This window comes from Anas platyrhynchos, chromosome 1 (genome assembly GCF_047663525.1).
Source record: "Anas platyrhynchos isolate ZD024472 breed Pekin duck chromosome 1, IASCAAS_PekinDuck_T2T, whole genome shotgun sequence".
Lineage (NCBI taxonomy): Eukaryota > Metazoa > Chordata > Aves > Anseriformes > Anatidae > Anas > Anas platyrhynchos.
Genome location: NC_092587.1, coordinates 145587079 through 145601857, shown reverse-complemented (window position 1 = coordinate 145601857; position 14779 = coordinate 145587079). Strand labels below are relative to the sequence as shown.

At 34.8% G+C, this 14779-nt stretch overlaps 1 protein-coding gene across 4 annotated transcripts in view; it reads right to left on the bottom strand.

The window, feature by feature from the left end:
- The window catches only part of MYO16 (myosin XVI), a 378556-nt gene that overhangs the window by 177931 nt on the left and 185846 nt on the right, over nucleotides 1–14779 (bottom strand). For all 4 annotated transcript variants that reach the window (XM_027444352.3, XM_072031861.1, XM_027444351.3 and 1 more), the window contains 4 exons: nucleotides 14341–14491; nucleotides 6137–6247; nucleotides 3821–3886; nucleotides 2065–2192 (listed from right to left, as the gene is read on the bottom strand). In XM_027444352.3, coding sequence (XP_027300153.2) covers nucleotides 2065–2192; nucleotides 3821–3886; nucleotides 6137–6247; nucleotides 14341–14491 — 456 coding nt within the window. The remainder of the gene's footprint in view (nucleotides 1–2064; nucleotides 2193–3820; nucleotides 3887–6136; nucleotides 6248–14340; nucleotides 14492–14779) is intronic.

The following is a 14779-nucleotide window of genomic DNA, read 5'->3' as shown; positions in this document are numbered from 1 at the left end:
TTCCAGTCTCTTTGAAAAGATATTGGGTAACTTGATATACTGAAAATACAGTAATAGCCTTCTACAAAGAAATTACTGTGTTGACTTTTTTTTTTTTTTTTAAAGTAACAAATTCCAAATTTTCTGGAAGAGTTCAGATGAGTTAGGCACTGTTATTTGGTTCTTCTGTGGCAGCTTATAGTTAAACTAGACATATTTTGAGAATTGCAATGAGAAGTAAAATATTCATACTGGTATGGGACTGATTCTCACTGCTCTTTATCACGTCATAACATGCACATTAAAACAACCTCTTCTCACAGTAAAATGTAAAATAGTACAATAGTAAAGTGTATTACAATAAAACTAAAGAATAATTATGTTTACACATTCTACTAACAATTCGCTTATACTATGAAGTACTATTATAGTACTTCAAGTGAAATAAATACAAATTATGAGATTTTATTGTATAATCACATCATGTTTTCTTCCTAATGACAGCAATAAAAGACAGAAGTGTACCCTCTGTGTACTCTTTCCAGAGTACACAGAAAATGCATAGAAAAGTATTCACAACTCAGCTTTATAAGTGGGGATATTTTAAAATTCCAGGCCATATGCCAAATTTACAGCTTTTTTTTTTTTTTTTTAACTTGGGAATGAAAAGTATATTTGATAGGAAACATTGGAGACAAAGTAAAACACTAAAGCTTGGAGTATTGCAGAAATGCAGAGCTACACTTATTTGGCTCTGATATGAAATGAAATATATCTCTAAAAAAAATCAACAAACTGTTGTACATGCCCTAATAGTCAGTAAGCCCTGCTCCTTGTTGTTTATTAGCATAGATGTAACCAAGGTTGCCATTTGTTTCAAAAAATCAAATCAATTCTGCACAAAATTAATTTATATTTTATAATTTATAAATTTATATACTATACAGTTCATATAAATGAACTGTATATACATATATACATATGAACTGTATATACATATATACATGTATATATATAAATGAACTGTATATACACTACACTTTTTATAAGCTATGCTTTTAAAAGAAAGAAGACTTAATACACAGAACTTCAAATACTCACAGAAGGCTGTATGCACATAAACGGAATGCAGTAAAAACGTCTACATATTATTTTATGATTATACATGTGTGATCATTTTTACTGTTTTAACTCTGCAACAACATGGTTAGCAGCTCTTATTAACTACCTCTAGAATTAGAGGTAGGTCGAGAGCAGTTATAAGTTTTCTGAAATTTATCAGCCTTTATTCCTGGTCAAAATCAACCTTTTTTTTTTTTTTTTCTTCCCATCTCTATGAAGCTCCACAAACCTTTGTCAATATTTCAGCCAACATCAACAATCAAACTGATATGATGGAACTAGAAATTACATTGAGCAATTACAACAAATTCATCAGACCCTTTGCTTTCAGGTAGGGTGAAGGAAGAAAAGGGAGGGCAGAAGATTAATGGATTTGGGAAGCAAAATTTCCAAGGGGAATTCAAACTTTCACAATAATAAAGCTGGAATATTTGGATGAACCTCTGTTTCACTGGAAATTTTTAATACATTTATCCACAATCTTGGATGTATTTATTATTGCAACAACACTGTGAATTACAAAAATGGTTATAGTGCTTTTTGAAGATGGAAGACTAAATAACAAGCTCATGATCACACACAACATGAGGCTGACAAGGAGCTTGAATTCAGAGGTTTATAATTTAGAAAAGGACTTCCCATTTTTTTTCCATTAGGTTCTATTTCTAATTCTTTTCCATGCAATATTAGCAAACACACACAGTGTGTTGAATTCTTATCATTAACTCTTTGCAATTATATCCAGTTAGATGAAGTGGCATTTTGCCAAGAAAATTTAGAAATTTGAAATGTAATTAAGCCTTTTTCAGTTCTATTTAGCTCTAATGTATGACACAGAGATCAGTACACAGAAAGAAATCAGTTGGACAAAAAAATACAATGGAAATCTTAAGTGCTGAGTCCTGGGGGAAATGGCTGAAAGGCAGGAGTTGTAAATTAGTTAATAGAAAGATAAATTTTCACCTGAGGATAAAGCACTGGGGACGCTGTTCCTGGAATAGCATGTGGTAAGCTCTTTCAGCACAGGAAAATATATGTGGGGGAAGTGAGGAACACAGTTTTCCAGAGTTGCTTAAATAAAGCTGAGTAACCTGAAAAAATGGTGAAAATTTGTATGAATACAGTTTAAATCAATTGTTTCACCCCTCCCCTGCCCCCCACTGTACTCCTAATTCTGTGTGTTTCATAGAGCTTTCTGAGTATTATGACCAGAATATGTACATATATATGGCACCCTTGAAGTATCTGTGAAGAGTTTAATTAAAGAAAACAGAGCTGTAAGTATAAAAGTTCTAATTAAGATACACAAGAAAGAAAAACTATGGCACTCAGCAGTGCTGGGTTTTCCACTGAGTAAAACAAAATGCAATGAAAAACCTGCACACATTTATCGTCACTGTATAATGTTGCAAGTACTTTGCAAGTTCAGACATTTTACTAATAGATTTAAAGAATATATATATTTGCCCTAATCTGACAGAATTAAATTCTGTACTAATATAACAAAACAGGATACCACAGTACAAACTGTTTCTACAGTTACTGTCATCTCCAAAGTGCTGTTTGTATGTTCAGTGGTTTGTACTACTACAGTAGTCAGTGTATTTCAGTGTAAAAATGCAGTATGCATTAATATTATCATCTAGCAATTGTATCAAATGAAGCAGCATATATCAGTGCTCATTAATTCATGGCTCTCTATGTCATCTCAGAGAGAAAAAATGCTTACAAAATTATTTGTTTTAGTAAAAGTCTGTTGGAACTAAGAGTGGGAGGATAGACTAGCATGAAAAATTCCCAAGTTATGAAAAATTATTACAAATCTAAGAAATTTTGAAATGTTGTTGTTATACATGGTCATCTTTTCATTTCTTCATCATGGATCTTTCATTTTTTTCACATATTCTCTATTTCTAAAATGACCGAGGATGATGCAAATATAGAATCATCTCAATTTACATTATTTGCACCAATCTACAAAGCCTACTCAATTTAGTACCAGTACATTCCAGGTACTGAAATGACAAGCCCCTTATCAGCCCTAACTAGTCTGCCTCATAAGGGAAAGATTATAAAGATAAGGGTTCTAATAAAGAAACACCTGAAGCACTTTTTAAGGTGCCTTGTGGATATGATTGAACACTCATGGACTCCCGTTTGCTCGTATGCTGCCTATACCCAACACAGGCCAGCTCTGTGCAACGACTGCCCCAGTGCAGTGCTAAGCTCATGTCAAGCACTTTGCACTCCTTGCCTGTGGTGTCTGAACTGAATGGCCCGGTGTGGAGCACAGACAGCAAGTTTGAGCCTTTCAGCACCTCTCAAGGTTGTCATCTTCATAATTGCATTTTCAGCAAGGTGTGAACCAAACAATCACTGCATAAAGCATGTTTGTCTCTTCTTCCAAGTCTAGCAATGGCAGAAGCCACCTAAGTCATGTTATACAGCTGGAACTACTTTTAAACAATTGGAAGTGCTACTCCTCATACAACACTTGGCAAGGTGACTATATTAGGTGACTAATAGGACACAGAAAGAAAAAACAGTGGTATCATGGAAGAAATTGAGTTTTTGCCCTTTTTTTTTGTTTTTAATTAAGATGTTCCCAACATAAGAAAGGACATTTATGTTAATTAATCACAGTGGTCTGGCCTGCCAAATTAACTATGAATCCTCTGAAAAAGAACCATACTGTAACATTTAAAGACAGAATACTTACCATGGTGGAATAAATAGGAAGTTCCTTAAATGGGTTAACAAGCAACAATATATCACCAATGTAGGTCTGGTAGAAGAAAGACAGACAGACAGACATATAATTCATATATTTGCTTTAGTAAGAAATAAATTAAGTCTTTAAGGATGCTAGTGGTTTTCTTCCAGAAAAAACTTTTGGCAAAGCATCTTAAATCTGGCTATCAACACATTAAATATATTAAATATAATCCAAGAACTCTGAGCTTTTAACTTCATAACTTTAAATTGAGACCTAAATTTACAATTCAGACAGCATTAATTATTCCTTTTGTAATGAAATAGTTCTTTATAATGGAAAATTATGCACAGAAGAATTGCACTGCATATATTATTGTTATATTATTTGAAAGTTACTTTGTAACTCACCATTTGTTAAACTACAGAAATGTAACATACCTAATACATAAACAAGTTCCTCAAGCAATTTTTATGGGTTACATGACAGAATTTAGGAATGGTATATTCATTACATAGAACTGATACATTAAAATATGTTTCTTGTGGGATAAGACCAAGCAACTAATACATATTACTATTTCTATGTGTGTATGTATGCACATAAAAAATAGCAAACCATCCACTGATTGTAAAGCTGCCAAGATTTTACTATTTCATTTTTAAACACTCGTTTTGAAAGAAATATTTAAGTATAAGGTTGTAGGTCACCCTTGGTGCTATAATTCTCACTCCACATAAGTAGCTGCTACTGTATCACACTCTAAGAATGTGAAAATTCCAGACCTCTGTCTGACAGCAAATCATGTGAACAGTCTCAATCATGCTGCCTTTTTCAAAATGAGATATTTTGATCTGGGGAGGAGAAAAATATTCCCTTCTGTAGCAAATGTACTTTTTTTCCTTCTGAAATGGAATGGCTTTTTTCCTCACTGTCCCCAGACTTGGCTTCACTGTGGGTTTTTATTGCGGAATGGAACATTATTACCATTATTACACATCAGGAAACACAAAATAAGTAGACTTCCATACTAAGGAGGATTTTGATTTAGAATTGAGTCCAAGGACTTTTCCTTCTAAAGCTGAGAACCAAATCACTCAAAGATCCAAGTCAGCACTGATGCTGACAACCTACCTAAGTACAATGTCTGCCTTTGAGCAGAATATTAGTCACCACTGTCTATAAATTTCCATTAAGCTAAGGAGAATGCCACAGTAGGTTATGAGATCCTCTTAGGTAAAATCTTCAGTATTTTAAAGTAAAAGAAGTACTTCTCTTCCCTTTTATAAGTATCCGTGGATCTTCCTTAATTCAACTAAAGTTACCTGTATTTCACATCCTTGAAAGTGAGATAAAGAAAAATAAATATTCATAATAAAATGGGATTTGATCCATGCTTCTAAAAACCAGATTTTTTATTATCATGGAATACTGTAACACTTAGGATTGCAGTGCCCTTCATTTCAAAGGTATTGGCTGCAACTTGTTACATGTGACATTCCAGTTCCCTGTTACGGTCTAAAAAGTGTAATCAGCTTGTATGTTTAAAACCAATTGCCATGTTTCATATTGACATGGCACTCAACCATTCAATACATGAGAAGTAAGTTATGAGTAACATATGAACAGGGATAGCATAATTTTCAAGTGCAGATTTTTTTCCACAGAAATACATATAACAAGATGCCTCCAATGTGTAATATGGCAAAATCAAGAAAACCTGCTTTACAGAAATCTTCTTATAATTTTTGCTTGATATCTAGATGATAGAGAACATAGAGAATGATTTCTGTAATACAAGAAAAGAGCATGAATAATTAAATCTCCCACAATCATTTGTAAGCTTTTTAAATCTAAATTGCTTTTGAATTTCCAGTAATCATATGTTCTATTAAATTTAAGTGAACATAATGTTAAAGGTGGAAGGATCTTGTGCTTGGCAGGGGGGGTTGGACTAGATGATCTTCAAAAGTCCCTTCCAACCTTGGCCATTCTGGGACTCTGGGATCTTTCAGTAGTTTAAGAGGGGAAGATTACACATGACCATCAATTTTTATCAACACACTTACTCTGTGAAATAAACATACATAGGTTTTATCCAAGCCTACTTGAAGTGTTATTTCATGTTTTATTCATGATTTTATTCTCCTATATAAACTGAGAACTTGCAGGGCTCACACACATGTATGTCCTCATCCATCTAAATATTAGTTATGAGTACTGGTCAGGTTACTGTCTAGTAGTTACAAAAGTAATCCTGCTCTTTTACTCTTATTTGCTCTTTTTTGAAGCCTTACTGTTGATAGGTGAATAGTAACTCACATATATCTGATTATTATTGAAACGCTTCTGAATCTCATAAAGTAGGCTGCTGTCTGTCAGCTCACTCAGAGAAGCCAGGTCATCATTTGGAGCTGGAGGCATTAGCTTGATCTAGAAAACACAAGTTACACAGAGAAATAAAGTAAACTTCACAACCAGTCATTCTGTACTGTAATGTTTTAACCTGAAATATAGACTTAGATCACTAGAATTTATGTAGAATGCATTAGGAAACTGGAGGGTTGTCACTCCTCCCATATAATTGCACAATCTTAAGCAACAGAAGCACATCAAAAACAATTAGCAATGTTAAGGTGTGTAGCTGTGTGAGTTTGATGGGCTCTTAAGAACACAGCCCCCTATTAGAGTGTCATTTGTTATTCCTGAACCCATAAAGATTCCCAGCTCAAGTGCAATTCTCAAGCTCACTTCATTAAATGTTTACGGCAGACAAAATCAAGACTATAAAAGTTAGTGTACTTGTAAACTATTTATTGCCTAATATTTAACAAAGCTTTCACATTACTCTTCATCATAAAGGATTGAAAATTCTATTAGATTTTTTCCTGCAGAATAGAAGGAAGTTAATAAGAAGTGGGAATTGTGTTGTCAAGGAGACCAGAAGAGATTCAGAAACTGCTACTGTAGCGAAAACTGGTGATTTAAATGAGCCTAGTATTTCTCAGACTTAGGAGGAACAATATAAGCCCTGCAAGGCAAAGTGAAAAATAAGGAAACAAACAAACAAACAAAAAATCAAACAACAGAACTGGAAAAAGAAGGAATAAAAGAGCCAGTGACACAGGGAAATGTGATTAAAGACAAAATAACACTGATGCATCAAGCACAGTGCTTATAAATTAGGATCTACACTTAAAATGTAGGTTAATTCCTTTTTTATGGCAGCAGTAAGAAAATATTTTTCCATAACAACAGATTACCTAGAAGCAGAAAATTCTCGTGTGAATTATAGTAGAATGATTTTATTTGTTTGCTCGGAGTTTAAAACACTCTGCGGTGTCTATTTTGAGTATGCATAAAGAAAATGAAACAACTTTGTTCAGCAGCAGCAAGATGTCTGGAAGGTTTTGGAGGGAACATGGAGGACATTTCTGGCAAGGAGAAGACCCCAATGACCACGGATGCTGGTGTTTAATAGCAGGGATCTGATCCCAAACTACTGAGTTTCCATTGTTTTCATAGGTTCAAGGTCTAGTCCAGAAATCATGATGATCTGGGTTTTCTTCCTACATTTGTCCAGGCTGCACAGTTTGATATTGCAGAAGAATTTCATCTTAATGAAATAAGACTAACAATCTCACTTTGTCTTCATGTTCCAAGATTCCTGAAACATACATACAAACACTCCTTTCACATGCCACCTTTTTTAGGTGACCATAAGCAAACACCAGGGAGTCTGTAGTCATAAACAAGAAGGATGAAACAGATGTAATTTTGCATCTTCTTTAAATCATAGATCTTTGGCCCAATCAAAATTATTCTCCTAACAATAGCAGTATTGAATATCAGTATCAAAATATTCACCAAACAGGGATAAAATTGCTTACTCTTCTGTTTTATCAAGAAGAAGCAAATGATCACAACCACAGAACTACTAGCCTTTATGATTCAAAACAAAATCTTGTTGTTTTTTCCTTTCACATATTTCAGCTTTACTCACATCCATATGCTGGTATGGTATAAATTAAGTTACAAAACCTTGAAGGCTCCTTTAGTCTATAGAGAAATACAAGTACAATTTGTAGAATATCGACTTCACACTTCATTTAGCACTACACAATGACTACTCATAACAGCATGAGAAAAAACAAGAGACACTTCTTTTTATCGGTATTTTTTACATGCCTGACTCATGGCATGCTGCTCTTTTCTTAGAATCCTAGCTTTAAGGCCTCACTAATCCTAAGTAAATTTGGTGAATTAAGCAGTTGCTTACAGCCCAAATCATCTGTCAATATTACACTTGGTTTTCAGTTACTTGCCCAACTCAGTTCACTCTTTCCTTCATCTAACTCCAGAATGGAATAATGAGGCACCAGCTTAATCATACAATCTAAAGAAACTGCAAAATGTAGCTAAAGTAACTCTAAGAAATCACGCACAGTATATGTGAAGCCATGGCTCATCACAGATGAAACATATCTGTCGCAGGAGTTGTAAGCTCACAGCTTCTGTTGCCCCATAATTTATGGAGCACCTTTTATTTGCGGTGAGCACACTTTTACTCTTTTCTCGACCTCAAGTGCTATGGCTACCACTGCATTTGTGTTTCTTGTATTAGCTCTATGCTGAAGATATTCAAAATAATACCGGGGCCTCTGGCAAACTTCTATTTTGGGACTGATACAGTGCCTGGAAAAAGGTGGGAACCTCCACTCTCATCTTTAAATATTTCCTTACTATTCCTCTAAAGACAAATACACTCAGTAGAAAATACTGCCTAAAGCAAGTATATTAGGTAACAGTCAAACTCCTCACAGAAAGCTGTCTCCTGTCTTTATCGGCTCTATGAACAGTCAATAAATGATGACTACTAAACCTCATATGCATGTAGCAGCATGAATATTAACAAAAGCTTTTTCACTGTTTTTCCATTCATACACTAAAACATGGCAGGCAGACATCTAATCTGCATTCTATCTGCAACAGATGTGGAACTAGACAAAGTAGCAAACCATAAAACACGTAAGGAAAATGTAGCTTGCAACAGTAGCTCTATGAAAGGTACGGCCTGAATAGATCAAGTGAAGGCTCCCCCCCCCCAACACTTTTAATCAATTTTAACTTTATTTCTTATATCCACGGATTTTCAGTAAAAGATTAAACAGACAGAAAAACAGCACCTCATGGGGGAAGCCCTTAAGAAGAAAAAAGAAAAAAAAAACATCTTGCTTTTGGATTCTTTTGAAAATGATCCAAACAAGTTCAAGACAAAGATTATTTAGGAGCAGAAAGATAAAAATTGTTCACCTTTTTAACCCTAACAAATATCTTGGGGCTTCTTTCTTTTCGTTTGCAAAACTGCTAAGTTCTCAGTTCATACTTTCATATGTTGGAAAACAGATACCAAAATACAAAATTTACATGCTTCATAGGCTTCTATGCCTTTACCATAGTTGTAAGAGTCAGTATTAGACCAGCTGCATGCACATAGAAGAACAAGAAAGCAGCAGTGCCCAATTACACTTTTATGATGCTTTCTATTTCCTGCTTTCCCCATAAAATTGTGGGGAAAAAAACTCTCATTTCATTAATCCAGAAAGCAATAAATGTACAAATGCATGAGTATTTCAAGGAGTTAATTTTCTAGATTTAGCTGATGTAAGCTGTACATGTAAGATTTACTTACCCCAACATGTAAACTCTGGAGATACGTGCATATGCCAACTGAACATTTCACAATGTACCTTTTCACAGCCCTCATTTTCCTAATTCAGTCTTTTTCAGAGAATATGTACTCTGAAATGATGGAGTGCTGAGAACTATCAAAATCTTATTATGGATATTCCCAAATAGACAGGAAAAAAGGAGAAATACTGACTTGCTTCTCAAAATATTTGTACTTTCAGGTTCAGAAAGCAGAATATGAGTTTGAACAAGCCAGACATAAACAGTTAGGGACTGCAGGCTGCCTGCTACATTGCCTTCTACATTAGTCTGTGTCTTTCTGACTGCTTAATTTGTAGGTATATTCCTCATCCCACTAAAGTGAATGTAGACTTTTCTGTCCATAAAAGATACCATTTCTTCCTTTTTTATTATTTTTATTTATTTAATTAATTATTTAATTTTCATGGCAGTTGGATGGCAGGCTCACCATACAGCAGATGAAAGGCAGAAGCCTACAGCCTCCTTCCCTTACCAGGGTGTTCACCTGGCTTGCAGCATCAAAATGGGCACAGGTCTTTACTATGTTCCGTTGTGCCCTATCAAGACTGTGCCATGAAATAAGTTTCTCTTAATTTGCTTTCCGAAGCTCTCATTCCATATAAAGATGAAATCTACGCTAGGCTATAAATAAATGTCTTTATTTCTAAATAAAAAGGCAGTTGGATTAGAGTATTGGCCTGTGGTTGTCCATATTTTCTGCAAAGCTAATAAAATTCTTTGTATATTCTGGGCCCAGCTAGAACTCATGTATATGAGTACCATTCAGGTACCTGGGCACCATTCAGGTATCCCATCAATGGTCATTTCCAATAGGCAATTTGGACACAAACCCATCTTTTAAGGGAGAAAATAGTTTTGTTTTAAGGATGATGGATGCTCACCGGGCCACCCCACATAGCCCTAGGCTAGAGAACAGGCTCTTGCTTGTTTTATTTCATAATATACATATAGCCAAAGATGCTGATTCCATAGATTGATAGAATCAATCTATATAAAGGGCTCACTTAATGTAAGTGCTCAGTTAAACTCCTGGATGCACAAGTAAGGGAACCCAAGTCTTTCACCATCAACATATTACTCTAAAATGTACAAATAAAAAGTTTAGGGTTTGGTGGTTCAATATTTTGTAACAGAGCCTTTGCACTAAAACTCACAGCTCAATGAGCAAGAAAATCACATAGAAACTGTAAACTGGAGTACTAGAATGAGAAGAAATCCAAACACATTAAATTCACAAATGATTGGACCTGGCCATAAACAGTATTTACATTATTAATAACCTATTTGTGGATGTCTGCAAATTCTATTTCTATCATCTACTTTTTTAGCATACAGATGGGTTTTCTCTATTTATTCACCTTGATGTATTTATCATAAGTATTACATAACGCATATTTTACAAGACAGAAATAAAAGAAAATCAGTTATAAATACAAATTATATAAATATAAATATAAATTATAAAAACATTAAGTTCTAAGACAACAATGCCTTATGAAGTTATTAGTTTTGAGATTATTGTAACATTAAAAACAAAGATCCCTATTCACTCCTTTAACTTACATTCACATAACAATATTCACTGTCTGTGCAGATAACGGTCTCTAATTATTTTTATTTTTTTAATTACTTGCGTCACTAAACTAAGTATGCATTGTAGGTTTTACGTGTAATAATATGATATACACAGTTGGCCCTTGTGTATGTGGTAAGTGATACTAGAACAACAAGAAGGGCACCTGAGGATACTCTGTCATGTTTCATATGGCCTAAAATATGTAAACAAGAATTATAAGCCAAAGATAAAACACTTAAAAAGACCTAATTAAATATATATATATATTTCTTTGTAGAATGAAAATGAAGCACATAATTTAATTTTAGGCCAATCAAAAGAGTATCCTTCCAGCTGAGAGGAAACAAAATTGCCAGCTATGCTAAAATTCTGGAAGTTATTCATATTGCTTTCTTTGTTTGGTATCACAGACCTTGAAATTACATATGATCAAAGAACAGCTTTTACCTAGAAAAAAAGCAAAAGCTAACACAAGCCAAGAGAAACCCAAAATGCTTTATCAGTGTAGGCATTTGACAGCCATCTCCTATACTTCATGCAACAAAAATCTTGCTTCATGAGAAACAATATTTTGTTAAGGTTCTTTTACATTATTTTTGCAATTAAAAAAAAAAAAAAAGATACATATAAATTTGAGCTGTTAAGTTTTCTCAAAACCAAAAAATTACAAGCTTCTTTATTAAAAATGCATGTTTCAAATGTAATAAGATTATTTTTTTTCTCTGATCCTCCAGTAAAGGCCTAATCTGCATGCCATATTGCCTAAGAATGTATGATACTACTGACACACAGCATAGGAAATATCATGCTGATCTATTTCAATAATATATGAACATAAAATCCAGGCAATGACTCCACATACCCTACTGAAAAATTAAACAGAACATGATTACTTTGAATGTAGTTGAGAAACTGGTAAGAATAAAAGATAGCAAAACTCATTAAAATTAGTATACCTAGGAGGCAGGGGTAGGGAGAAGGGGTTATTCAAAGCTTTTCTTTGGTATCAGCACTAAATAAAAAATGTAATATCCAAGTGGAGCAAAAAAAAATAAAAATTAAATGGGATACTTGGAAACACCAACTCTAAAAATTCAGATCTGTATATTATATATATATAAAATATATATATACATACACACGTATCATAACCTTATTGGTTATGATATGTATCTACCTACAGTTCATAAAGCATGCCAAGTAATACAGAATAAAACCCCCCTCATCACAGGTTTACAAAAAAGCTGCTGCTACACTAAAAAAAAAAAGTTCAAAGTACACAGAAATTTTGGTCTTGATTGCTTTTTTTTTTTTTGACTATGGCAGTTTTTGCTGCCTCCATTTTTATGGCCAGAAGTCAGCTTGTGATAAATAGCTCCTTATTCTATTCCAGAATGGAAGAAACAAAGCACTGCTCATAGTAAGCAGTATGACTAAATAACTGCAAGCCAAATGTTCTGTTAAAAAAAAAAAGACTTCCAATAAATTACAATACTAATAAATATATATATATATCAAGAACATGTTGAAACAAGAAATATCTGTGATGGAAAGTCCAGTTTCCAGGCTGACAATCATGTCTCTTCAAAAAAAGAAAAAGAAAAAAGCTCATATCCTTGTTTTAACAAAACATGCAATTAATGTTTGAAGATCTGCCCTGAGACCCTGAAGTGACTTTGGAACATCATGGTGGAGGGGTAAACTACCAGAGTGAAGACCTCTGGTTGCTCTTCCTGTCCCAGAAGATCAGCTGCTCGTCTTACCAGCTTCTGCATATATTTTACTGCACAGACTATAAAGCAAAAGTCTAGCCTAGAGATAAAGAAAACTCAAATAACTTTAAAGAGATGTGCACCAAAATAGAATCAAGCAGAAGGAAGTATGTATGTTCTTGTCCACACTTCAGAACATACAGAAGCAAGCAATAGTTTCAGCAAGACCCAGTTAAATAATTACCCCTCTTTCCTTACAGAGATAGGAGGGGTTCCTCCTAATGCAGTTGCAAGCATTTAATTTTCCTACAGGCATTGCTTCTCTTTTGAATCGATTGCGTTTTCATCACCTAAGTGCACAGTCAGCAAGGCCAGAATTTGGATGAAATGAAAACAAGATGTAAGCCAAGTGCAAAACATTTTGTGGTATCTTCTGATGGAAGTGACTGAATGGGGAACTGCATGCTCTATGGGATTCCAAAGCCAAGCACTTTCAGAGGCAGATTAATATGACTGACATATGAACTCACTGATTGATCTCATATGATTAACACAACATTCCTCTGAAAAATATTCAACAAGTATGCATGCTTCTGCCAAGACAGGCATGCATGTTTTGTTTGTTGTTTTTTTTTTTTTGAACTGAACATGGTTTAAATGAAATCAACATTTTGCTCCTTTGTTATGTCTCGAAGTCATAATGAGTGATTTTAAAAGAGGATTCTCCCTCCCAATTCTAAGTAGATTTTTTCTCAAATTGCTAAATGCTTCTGGAATATATGTTTCCCAAATACATGTAACAAAAAAATAAAGCCTTTGTACTCTCCCCATCTTCAACTCTCCCCGCCCCTCCCCGCCCCCCCCCAGAAAAAAAGCAATACTTGCATCAGGACATGCCAGATTTATAAGCAACAGGTAATTGCCTCCTTTTGTACCCACCCACCCTATGCACTGAATGAGACTGTGATCCTTTGGAGAAAACTGTAAAAGGTACCTAAATAATCAGTGCCTATATCCTGATGCATTAGCACATGAAAGGGATTTAAAACTGCAGCTGTAAATCTGGCAATTCCTATCTTTGAATTAGAGTCACTTATTTTGCGACTTAATATTCCCTAGACATTCCTTTTTGTTTTTGCACTCTCCCAGGTTGTGTTTCTTTCTGTTGTAAACCCAAACTGGAGCCTAGAGCACACTTTGGGCAGCACTAAGAGTTTTCCCTTCCCCACAGTGAACCATCAATAAATAGAGCCTGAGCAGCTTGGAGCCCTCTGATAGCCACAGACCCCAACCTGTCTCCAGAAGCTGGTCCCTTTGCAGAGAGGGAGCTCTTTGCAGGGCCAGACTGTGATTGCAGGGAGCGATTGTGATGACAAGGCTCCACAGTGCATATCACATTGCTTTGTGATGAGGTGAAAAAAAACTACCACCTTCTTTGGCTTCATTAACTTTGCAATTTCCAGGCCTAAGCACTAAAAACATTTCAGGAATTTGCATGCTATTACCTGTTCAAGTTTGGCTGTACTGTTCACCGTGACGTTTTCAGATGCACTGTCTTGAGATTGCTGCTTACATAAACCTTTAGCTGCATCTTTAAACATGGTGTCTTTCTCCAGCAAACTGTCTTGCTTGGCAATCGGTAAAGCCAGGGGATTGCTACAAAGAGAATCAATAAAGCAATTAGACTCCTGCTGAAGATGTCAGACAAACAAAAGATTGCCCAATGTGGATGGCACAAACACAGAGCTAAGGTACAATTCAGGGCTGAGGCACTGGTTCTGGTCCAAGTACAGAAACTGGTATAATATAAAAATAAAGTGTTCACCTGGGTTGGTCTGTTCCCAAAGATGTAGAGCAAAACACTTTGATTTAAAATTCACCTTTATGCATATCCCTTCTGAATCAGAATGAAGCAAGCCAAACAGAATATGCATGAGCCTGTAC